This window comes from Ammodytes marinus (genome assembly GCF_949987685.1).
Source record: "Ammodytes marinus genome assembly, chromosome: 20".
NCBI lineage: Eukaryota > Metazoa > Chordata > Actinopteri > Uranoscopiformes > Ammodytidae > Ammodytes > Ammodytes marinus.
The window spans coordinates 15,365,927-15,378,091 of NC_137224.1; the positions used below are offsets into that span (position 1 = coordinate 15,365,927).

The 12,165-nt window shown below is 43.6% G+C and overlaps 1 protein-coding gene across 1 annotated transcript in view; it reads left to right on the forward strand.

Moving 5' to 3' along the window:
* Nucleotides 1–4,817: 4,817 nt before the first annotated feature.
* LOC307266647 (shisa family member 6) overlaps nucleotides 4,818–12,165 on the forward strand; it is a gene marked incomplete at both ends in the record, with an annotated part of 72,070 nt that continues 64,722 nt past the window's right edge. Inside the window, 2 exons of the mRNA XM_080048715.1 lie at nucleotides 4,818–5,335; nucleotides 7,163–7,323. Of these exons, the coding sequence (XP_079904841.1) occupies nucleotides 4,818–5,335; nucleotides 7,163–7,323 (679 nt within the window). The remainder of the gene's footprint in view (nucleotides 5,336–7,162; nucleotides 7,324–12,165) is intronic.

The window sequence follows — 12,165 nt, forward strand, 5'->3', positions numbered from 1 at the left end:
TTCTTTAATAACTGCAGAGCTTATTCGAACGTTGCACTCATATGTCTCCGTTTGTAGGCTATTTAAGATCCTAATTCGTTTTGTTTTTGTTGGTATCACTCCATGGAAAAATCCGTGGAGGCATTTGTTCATTAGTTGTAAGAATGGCTTCATCCGTTTTGCAAAGGAACTCCCAATATATGATTGACCTACATGGCTTATAATAGGCCTATCTGGATACATTTTACACAAACACATTCGTTCTCGCACTTCATACATGTGCCGACGGAGTCGCCGTTTCTCCTTTCTCCACTTTCTGTGCGTACGCATGGGTCAGAGTTTGCGTGGAGGACCGCACATCTCCCGTCAAGTTTGGTTTTTATAAATCCCAATATTTGCTTAGAAATTGGCGTGCGCCCTCTTCTGGGCGTACGCAACGTTTATAAATGAGGCCCCTGACCTGGCAAATGTACGTCCAATATTCACCGTTAGTTCTGTTTAGTTATCAGCAGTTGTAGAGAAAAATATAATTTTTTTTGTTCTCATCTGTGTTCAACAGCTATTCTCCCTTTCTGTGTTTGTCTGCTGTTTTCTGGGTAGGTAGTGTACGGTTCATTAGAGCAGTTTTTCTTAAAGCAGCTGCTAGTTTTTACTGGAGATTTGGTTGACAACAGCAGTGAGAGTGAACCAAAACTGTTGAAAACGATGTGCCGAAAGACACTCATTTACACTGAAGAGGACCTTCAGAGTTGTGCTCTGTGGTTGCATTGTTGTGGAATTGTCTTGTCGTGGTGATAAATAAAGAAATGTTGAAACAAAGAATGTATTTAAGTCCTTTTATTCTCAGTACATAAAAGAGTAAACGCAGAGTGGAATCACTTAAGTGATGGTCAGTGCTCAGGGGCAGCCGGCTGAGGATAAACAAAGTGACAAAGATAACAGGAAGACAGATGAATATATTAAGTATTATGTCAACCCCTCTGTTTCCATTCTTGGCGTGAACAACCTGTTCTGGCCTTGATGTGATAAACAAGGCAGAAGAAAAGAGAGATTTATCCGTCTGCAATAGTGTTCCATCCAAGGAATTTATTACCATTCTAAGTTAGTTACAGGAAACCAGTGCAGTCAGAGAATAGGATAGTTTTCACACAGACTAGTCTAAGAAGATATTTAAAGCTAAAGTGCGTAACTTTTTCAAATAAATGAATGTCTCATTTCATTCACGCCATTGCCAAACGAGTTGACACAAAGTTGATTAAGCCTTTCAGTTGCACAAAACTCTGTATTTCTCAGTATGGCAAGGCTTACAAAAAAGTGCAGCAGGAGCTCAGAACAATCCCAAGAAGCGCCCAAGTTGCTGATGTGTACTGTTAAGAAAAAACCTGAATGTACAGCAGAAGGTATAAAATCCATGCTGTGCCGACAGTGTTGTTGTACTGACTCAGAATTCCTCATGGCAGACACAAAAGTTACGCACTATAAATACGCACAGTTATTAAATCTATAAAATCGTACTTTCTATAACATGCATTAGTACAAGAAAACAAGGCTGATGAATGTAGAGTTGTAGGCTGAAAAAGAAAACAATGAAAGGATAAAACGCTTTGTAAGGGAGTTAAACTGCAGGGTCGGGTGGTAATTCTCTGTGGGTTTGTCACTACAAATGACTCCTTTCATATTACATGCAACGTTTGATCAATCTTTTGGTATAACAATATTTATTAGTGCAGCTTTAAAGAAACATCAACAACCTCTATGTCAGTTCTGCGACTCAACATTTTCTACATGTTGGTCATAATGATACAGAGCTCTCCCTGGCACATTTACAGGCCCGAACAATCTCTCTCCTCTTAGCATACAGCTCGCGGTGTAGAACCGCCAGGATACATCCATTCTACATTCAACTCTCTTTTCCTCTCCGCCTTCCATACAAATCATACCCACTGCTAGGACTATGCATTAAGTTAAGTAAACCTTGTTTCTAGATGGATAGTTCTCTCTCTCGCTCTCTTGTGGGAAACTATCGGGCTACAAAAACATAGCTTTAACCTTTAAATTAAATACAAATAATACAAAACAATTTGAATTTTCGGATTACAGTTCAAATATCAGTGTGCAAGAAAACACGCTCTAATGAGCAAAAGTGTGTCACAAAACTGCTTCTGACTTTAGTCCATTTTCTGCATTGCTCTATATATTCTGTATATATATCTGCCTCAGACTGCAGACTGACAAGCTGCCTATGTCAGTTCTCTTTTTGCTTTTGCACCGTTCAGTCCTTCCATTGTAACTTTCAATTGGAATAACCTTGTAAAGGGTCTGGGAGTTGATGTTGCAATAAGATGACAGGATTCAAAGGGGGATTTAGAGAATGCAATAAGTTTGAATCAAATCCCAATAAACACAATCACATTTTAACAATGTCTACAAGACACATACACCACCACATGTTCACTGTATACTATAGAGGGGGGGAAAGGAAAGTAACATAATTCCTCCCATAGGCTCCCTTCAGATTCCTTTCTTGCATGCTGCCTCTCCGGGGTCTGCTGACACCTCTTCCCCACTCCTCTAATCTTTACTGGTGCTTCTTTGGCCCCCACATCATTACAGACTGCCGCCTGCCAGCAACACTACCCAGAAAACAAAGAGCTGCATTCTCATCACGTTGCATTAGTTCCCAAACCAAGGCAGATAGCTGTGATTTAAAGCTATAGTGTGTGTGACTTTTTCATAGGAATTTAATGTTGGTTGCATTCAAGCCATTGCTAAATGAGTTGACACAATGATCATCAAGCCTATCAGCTCCACAAATCTCTGTCTGTGCTTCTCAGTAGGGCAGCGTTTATAAACTGGTGTCACCCCCTGTGCACTGGCGCAGGCACTTGGACAAATCCCAAGAAGAGCCCAAGAAATGTTTCTGTTGTGGATACTACTGTCAAGAAAAAGACCTGGACATACAGCAGAAGCTATAAAATCCATTTCGTTCAATCGCAGTGCAGCATTGTTCAAACACTTTCCATTTGTCTTTCATTTCTTATTAATCCCCCCATGTGTCATGGACGTGAACAACTTGATCAGAAATAAGAATGTATGGAGTGAGAGAGTGCACAGCCAATTACTGTTTCATCCCTTGAAAACGTTGCTTGTTTACAGGCATGTCAGCTGCAACATGATAACAGCCAGCTGGCCATAACGGTTGAGGAGGTGTGAATGCAAATAAAGAGCCAGCGACCGTGTTCTGTGGCATGCAGCCATTACATTTGGATGCGTCAAAGGTCACCTATTATGCCAAATGCACTGTTTCATGTTTTTTTAACATTAATGAGTCCCTGGTGTGACTAGAGACTCCCAGAGTATATGAGAAAAAAAACAACAGTCTTTTTTTCCACCTCCATCTTTCTGAAAACCTGTGTTCAAAAACCCCAGTCAGATTTTGTCCATTTATGACGTCATAAGGGGGAAGCCATGCCCCTTCATTATCAACCTTAGCACCACCTGTAATAACCTGTACTAAGCACACCCCCAGATACCCCTGAATCTAACTGCCAGCTAAATTCAAAGTTGCAGTTAGTTCCAGGGCCAATCAGAGCAGACTGGGTTATTTGGGAGGCGGGGCTTAAAGAGGCAGGCAATGAAAGGGAACATTTCAGACAGAGGCTGAAAAGAGGAGATTCAACCATGGCACTGGGAGAAATATAAAGGGTTTTCTACACCATTAAAACAGTGTATAGAAGCCCAAATTACAATTTTGAACCTAAACAATTTGCACATTATGTGACCTTTAATGCCAATAACCAGGCTCCCTTCCCCTGCTTTGCTTGGAGGAGGAGGCTGCTATTCAACGATACTTGGCGGAGTTCTGACGCCAGCACTGAAGTGATGTAAGAGGTGGAGGGAGGGAGGGAGGGAGCCGAGAGAGAGGAGAGAAGAAGGAGAGAGAGAGAGAGAGGAGGATAGAGGGGTTCCGAGCTGTGATATTCCTCTCACTTTCGGAGACCCACACAGAGAGCAACTCCTCAGCGGGTATCCTAACTGAGGTAGGCTGGCTTTTCACACTCCCGTCATCTGTTCAATGTGAAGAAAAAAGAATGCATTCAAGTTCTATTTGCATTGTATTTGAAAAATAATTTGCAGAAATGATCCTGTATTCACATTAACTTAATGCAGCTGTGGCACGGCAGTGTAGTGCTAGGCATATAGATAACACACGTTAATGTGGAAGATATGTTAGTGCTGTGTGTGGGTGTCGCGTTGGGTACCAAGTTGAGTGCGTCGTGCAAACAAATATGACTGCACGAATGACTCCAAACGGGATTATTTTTTCCCACGGCAAAAGATCTGCCAAGTTATTCGGACGCATAGAGAGCCTGCCATGGGTTCATTACGTGACTCCTCTGACGTGAGGATGCTACCTAATGAGATTTGGCTTTATGTGTTTGTCTCCAGCTCTTACTTTGACTTGGACATGAGCACAAACTGAATGCGGAGCTCAGGAGAAATTCAGCACCTTGGACAGCGACGCAGCAGCAGCAGCAGCAGCAGCAGCGCAGCTCAGCCTCCCCCGGTCTGGATATGATGCTCTCCTGCCACCACGGCTACCTGACTATGGCTCGCAATGGGCTCTAGTTTGTCCATTGCGTAAGAATAGCCACCGAAATATGCCCTTGACAAAAGACTACTACACAGAGTTGTCTCCAGCATGATGACGGCGGCACGGGAGAATGAGCGAAACTTAAACAAGACTAAACCCGTGCATGTTTAATACACGCAGTTGACGCGCCTTTTGCCTTTGCCATAACGCAGAAGACTTGAAGAGTTCTCTTCTTGACTCTACCATGGGGATAAGGCACCTTTTGCTGCTGCTGATATACTTGGACCCGTTGAGCGTGTTGGGCGCCGCTACGGGCGGTAATAAGAAGCCCAAGCAGGCGCCCAGAAAGGCGCCCAAAGCCACCGCGGCGCCCACGGTGATCGCCGTCACCCCGCCCGCCGTCAACCACGACACCTGCCTGGGTTACTACGACGTGAGCGGCCAGTACGACAAGATGTTCGAGTGCAACAACACCAACCACCGGTACTGCTGCGGCACGTGCTACCTGCGCTTCTGCTGCGAGTACAAGAAGGACAAGCTGGACCAGAAGGCGTGCAAGAACTACCAGACGCCCGTGTGGGTGCAGACGGCCGCCCCGTCGCCAGTGCCCACCGGAGATACGTACGACCCGAGCATGGACCAGACGAGCACGGCCGTCTACATCACCTGTGGGATCATAGCCTTCGTCATAGTGGTGGGAGTGTCGGTCAAAGTGGCGTACGACAAAGCCACAGAGCCGCCTCAGGAAATGAACATACACAGGTGAGTGGGTAGAGAATTAAAGACTGTTGTTTCAAAGCACGTCAGAAGTGATTGAGAAGGCATGATGCGATTTATTAGCGGCACAAATGTGTCCCTATCTTCTATCAAATGTTTCCCCTTTTAGTAAGAGAGAAAAAAGAAAGAAAAGAAACGTCGCCCCCGTACTAACAGCTCATCATTTGCACCCTGGAGAGATTGTAATACAGACAGACATATATACTCCCATTCAGAGACAGGGGTCAAAGGTCAAAACTAATGCCAGAAACAGGCCTAGAGGCATGTCACATGCAGTCATTTTCAATGCACCATTATACAACACATAATATTTGTATTTGTAAGTTGCAGCGACAGCGTTTATTTTCCTTTCTCTCCATCTGAAACATCGATTTAGAAATCAGGCTGGTAATGTGTTTTAATTAATTAACAGATCGTTATCTAATGCCAAACTGGTGAACACCTTACAGATCCAATTCAGTCAGAAATTTGAAACAGCTGTTGAAGTCCCCCAGAAGTGTATGCTCAGAAATAATTACGCAGAAGTTAGAACTATTACAGTCATTGTGGTTAGTCAGATGTTTTTGAAGAGAGAGATAGTGAGTTTGTGTGTGTGTGTGTGTGTGTGTGTGTGTGTGCATCTGTTATGTGTGGGGAGTGAGAAGGACTGACTCACAACATGTCAGTTAGTTTATATCGCAGCTAAAATCCTTCTGTTCCCCTCCACTAAACTGGGATGCAGATTTTTTTTTACACGTTGCACATGACGGCCTGACATTTTTTGACGCAAACGTTTGGCAGACATCAGCCACACACACACACACACACACACACACACACACACACACACACACACACACACACACACACACACACACACACACACACACACACACACACACACACACACACACACACACACACACCCACCAGGGCCAATGATCTCATCTCACCTCCTCAGCTGGCTCCCAACATTTCCTGGGGCTTTCACCATACGAGGGTCATCATACATGAGTGGACCACATGTTGTATTGACGGTGACCACATCAGTGAACAAATGCTGACACACATTATTTGCTCAAGATTGAAGAGCTTTTTTTATTTTTTTTTTATTTTTTGTCATTGGATGCATTATTCAACACTTGAGCAATCTTAAGAGTGTGAATAATGGATAGTGTTAAGGTTTGGGGGCCGTATCAAGGTCGTGTGACATGCATGCACCGCTGCACATTCAATAAGGAGCAGGCAATGGAGGGGAGAGGGGGAGAGGGGGCTGACTCAAATATTAACGTAAAAGCAAAAGGTTACATCGCTGATACATTTGTCAAACAAAAGCATTGCGCTGCTGCAGCGTCGCAAAATAGTCATTTGATTTCCTTTACCCGAAAAAAGAAAAGCCAGAGAGAAACAAACAAACACATTTTTTCTTCCTTTTTTAAAAAACTTTCTTTCATCACGATTGCTTCTCCCTCTCCTCCACTCCATCCCCCTCGAGGGCTCCTTTCCCTCCATATGCACCTGGTGCGCTCTGAAAAACATTAAAATTCAACCCAATTAGAAGAGATACTCGCACATACAGTGTTTGTCTCTCTTGTTGCAAATTAGCATTCGTCATGTTCCCTGACGTGAAAAAGAAAAAAAGAAAAACGAAAAGAAGATGGAACAACACTGTCCCAACAATTAGCAGCAGCCATTTCGCCGTGCGGGAAACAAACACTCTTACACTTCAGGTTTTAACTCAGTTCAGCTACACTGATGTATAGTCAAAGAAACTGTAGAAGAGAAACATGGTGTTGGTGCAGTACTAACTAGCCTTGTTCCTTTGCTCTACAGGGCCCTTGCAGACATCCTGAGGCAGCAGGGGCCCATCCCCATATCGCAGTACGACTGTGAGAACTTTGCAGCGATGAACGGCTCGCCCAAAGACAACACACCGATCCGAACCTCATCCAAGAACCACTACACGCCTGTACACACCTCCAAATCCAACCACGGTAAGAGCCCTCCTTCTCCTGGCACAAGCCTCACAAGCATCCACTAATTTATGTGTCATGACTGTTGGTCCGATAAAGCTTGAAGGCTGATTTCAGCAGTGAAGCCCCTAGCCCACATCACTCTCAGCGCTCTCTCTCTCTCCATCTTTCTCTCTGTGTAAAGCATTTGCAGTATATTCATTGGCGGCATTCCAATCCCCATACTTCCCTGTTATTTAGTATGGTAGAAAAATATTTAGGAACAATTTCTAGACACGTTTTTATTGGATAGCTTTAAGCATAGAGTTGAAAATAGGGAGAGAGAGAAGGGGAAGACATGCAGTATACGGCCCGGGCTGGAGTTGAACCCACTCGAACAGAACAATTGCCTTAATAGTACGCACACACTACCAGTGAGCCACCGGGGAGCCTCTTGTATATTCATTATTTCTGTGCAAAACTCTTGCACTCCCCTTCCAAAGAGCACCCACTGTGCTCACCCTTTCAGCAAACTCTAATCCCCAGTGTTAACATCCAGCAATCATCTGATTTGAGCGCGAGAGGCAGAGTGTGGGGGAGTGAGAGTGCGAAAGGGGTAAAGAAGGGCCTGCTATTGGAGGTAATTACAGGCTGGCAAAGGTAACACCACGGCCCCCTCTGTGTTGACGGACTGGAAGTGACGACCCCTCAGTCAAACGCACACAGAGGAACGTGGCGTGATTTAACCCAAAGCTTCAGAGAACAGACAAGGGCCATAAATTGCTATTGAAGGCAACAATTTGTATGTGGGAAGAACTGGAGTCCAGGCAGAATTTTAGGTTTTCATCGACAAAGCCGATGTTACCAGATTGGCAAAGGCACTCGGTTAGAGGCACACAGATGGGAAATAATGAGATATTAGAATCACGAACAAAGGAGTTGCTGAAATGGAAAGGAAAGAGAGAAAGTGCTAGAAATATTCTAATGTTGGGATGTTTCACACGTTAGGAGTTTCAGCCGACTAAGCACAGAGATCCTTAGTAGTGGTGTGCAAAATGCTTTTCTAAAGATCCTTTTACCATCTGCTGCATAAGTTAAGTTTTTCCTTACTGGGAGATTTAATATCTGACAATGCATTACTGGAAACATTGATCAGCCCCAACTTACAACCCACCTATTTGTTGATGCTTCAGGGTAACAATGGGTATACACAAACAGATGTAGATACGATTTCTGTGGTAAATTATTAAGTGAGCTTTTACTGTACAATGTAAGTCACTTATCTGCAAAGATTCACTTATTGTTTAATGGGTTAAGAAATGTCCTTCCTGAACTGTATCAAAACACAAAACGCATTGGATCATGTATTGAATTGAAAACATGGCGGTTTTCCCTATGACCTTGGAGGATAGAGAAATGCTTGTCTCCCCCTCCCCCCCACCCCACAGGACAGTGGTGTGCACATGTTTCTTTATATACAATGTTTCAGTGAATGTCTTTTATAAACTTTTGTCTTGACTTGCTGGTTTCTCATTCGAGTGTGGAACCTCAGCTAGCTCTTGCTTTTGTTCGTGGAACACAATGGCATCGCATTCTCTGCACACGTACAATACATCCACACGGCTATTGTCTCCTGCTCCTGACTTCCCCCAGCAATTATGCAAAGAAGTGTTGGTTTAAGGAATATCTACTTTTATAAAAGGACCAAGAATGTGTGCTGTCTGTGTGTTCCAAGGTGAAAGCTGCACAACTGCCTCTAAGACCTGATTGGTGGATACTTCATTTACATTAGAAATACACCATATTTCTACAGTAGCACAGAAGAGAGAATTACGCGTTTTAATATATAGCGGGCGTCTTTGGGAAATGCACCTGTTGGAAGACCAAGGAGAAGTATTATTGAATAATTAACTAAATGCATCTTCACCTCATCACTCGATATTGTGGAAAAACTTGAGGCAGTGTGGTGGATGACGAAGATAAGGAGTAAGCAAGGGAGCATTGCAATCTAAAATCTCACCACTAGATCCTTTATATTCCAATATTAAACACTGTAGCTTTAAGCGATATACTGCTTCAGTAGAGATTCACGCCCACGCCTCATGCTAAAGGTGTGAAATAGTTAGTTACATTCATGTTACTGCCGGCCCGAGGGGTTGTTCCCACCGCAAAATGTAACATTAAACCCACTTCAGCTCCACATCCGACTAATTAATAACATGTCATCAGGAGACCCAACATGTAAATAAATATTGAAACAATCATAAATGGTATAGCGTCCAGAAAGGCTTTCCGTTGCCTCGGGGCATCGATATGCCGTACAAGGTTGACAGAGCGTTACAGTATGTAAAATAGGTGTTGTAGCCACTCCTAGCACCCCCACACCCCCCATGGCTTGATTCCTTGTGCTTCCTTTTTTGCTGACAACAGAACCATAGCTGCATTTCTGAAGTTCTAAAAAGAAACATCACAGCACCTGACACAGTACATGCGGTTGTGTCACATTAGATTTGAGTTGCAGGACAGCAGAACATATTTTAGCACCCGTGTCTCTAAATAATACATTGAAAAATATGCTTCCAACTTTATTTGACTTCACAGACTCTTGTCATCTAAACCCATCTGTGAAATACTTACGGGGGAACATTTCCTTGCAGCTTAATGTTTGTTGTGACTACAGTGTGCGTTCATTCACTTAGTGTCTCCCTTGCTAAGACACGGCATCAGTCTTCTCATAATGGCAACTGTAGCCAGGCCATACAGACAAGGGACTGGGCTGATAAGTAGCTGCACGTGCACTGGTTAGCCTTCAGCATGACCTTGCACGCATTTATACTAAGTAGAGGTCGAGATGTACTTTGTCTGCCTATCTGACGCTCTGCTTGGCTGCAACCATTTTTTTTTGCCTTGCTTGCACACAATCGCTGCAACTCAGGCTACGTTCCAATATTGCATATACTCTCTTTTTTTCTATTCTACATACTACAGCCAAGCATGAGAAAATATGTATTTAGCATGCAGTAGGCACACAATTGGGACAAACTTTTACTTAATCATTTCATCATAACATCGCCCCTTGAACTTGGCCTCTTGCTTATTATATGTCCTTTGCATCACTGGTTGTTTCCATACGGAGGCTCCATCAATGTGATGTCACTTCCGGTGCGCATTGGATTGTGGGTCAGAATCACAAAGAAAGAATGCTGATTTCCACACTGAAAATCTCGACTGGGTGTAGTAAGGCATCCGGGTATTTTTTAAGCATGTTGCATCTGACCACAATAAGTGAAGTGGGACATCTTAAATCTTTTTCTACCATACTGAATAGTTAGTAGAGAAGTATGGGGATTGGAACACAGGCTCAGTCTCCACCAACCAAGCCCCCCACCCACCCCACCCCTGTCATCAGGGGACCGCAGCAGTCCTAACGAGGTTGAGCATGAAAGGCAGTGACAGTGCAGGGCCAAAGCGTGGTTAATGTGTGCATATAAATCGGCAAAGTTCAACCCGATGATGCTGTTAACGGGTTCCAAGGTGCTGGGGTTGAGCAAGCCCACTTACTTACTCTCATGGAATAAAATGCATATTAATGTGCTCCGTAATGGCCGTTAGGCAGAACGTTGAGGCAGGCTGGCCCTCTCAAGGGGTCCTCGGCTGGAGTCGTACCCCTGCTTTAGAATGGCACTTCACTTCCAGAGGCTATCTGAGACACTTTTAAATCAGATGGAGAGACCTCATAAAGCAAGTGGCAACAGGGCCCAGGAGGATCCTACGTACTTATGTCAAGAGCTTCCTTTTGATCCACAACGTGTAATGATGCCCACTTGCTCTCAGCAGCAATCACTTCCTTACCGTAGGTTTTTTATTTATTGAAACTTTATCCTCAAGCGTTTTGTTCAGGCTCACTTCTAAAAAATAAATGCGTTTTCATTTTCTTTTTAAATATTGCAGGCCCTGAGTGGTGACATGGTATACCCTTGGTGCACTGCAAAAAAACGTCCCTGCATTTTTAGAATGATATATTTTTGGACCTGAAGCAGAAGAACAGTACAGACAGCATAATATGATACCAATGCACAAGTGCTGCTGCTATATTTATTCGCATCCACTCTGCGTTGTTGTGGTTGGCTCTGATCCTCTTTTAGGTTGGGGTGTAAACACACACAGAGCGCCCCACAGCCACAACAAGGAACGAGTAGACCTTGAAAGGGATACCCACCTTTTACAGGAGTTTGCCCTTTGGTCAAAGTAAACAATAACCGCTTTCTATGAGTAATGCAAGTTGGCCCGTTGGCTCCCTTCAGATGAAGTTGATTTATTTACCGCACACCACCGGCAAAGATTTTTGCCCCTCTTCCTGTTTTTTTTTATTTCTTTTTTTGAGAAGAGTTGCCTGGTTTCCTCTCTGACATTTTCCTAATGCACAGAATGATGAAATATAGTTTTCAGGTGGTTTGCAGAGATCGGCTGTTTTCCTCCGTCTCAGTTTAGTCAACAGAAAAAAACAATAACTCCCGTATTGCAGTTCTGCGGGGAAAACATAGTATAGGCAAATTGGATTATGAGTAATGGGGGCTGTGTTTGATGCACTACAAGAATCACAATGAGAAGAATGACTGTGTTGTTAAGAGAGTTATACGCTCACGCAGAGGTTGGAAAGCCGTCAGCCTGCATCTGTACTCTATGTGTTTGAGCTCTAGTTTAATGTTGTTGGCGATGAGCAACCTCCCGATGCTTAAAGGTCAGCTGCTGTGGACAATTAGAGGTGGTGATGATAAAATAACATTTCCCGCTATTTAGCAGCTTCGACATGACCTTCAGATATTTTTAAAGCATGTACCTTTGAGTGTGTGTGTGTGTGTGTGTGTGTGCTACCTAAACAAA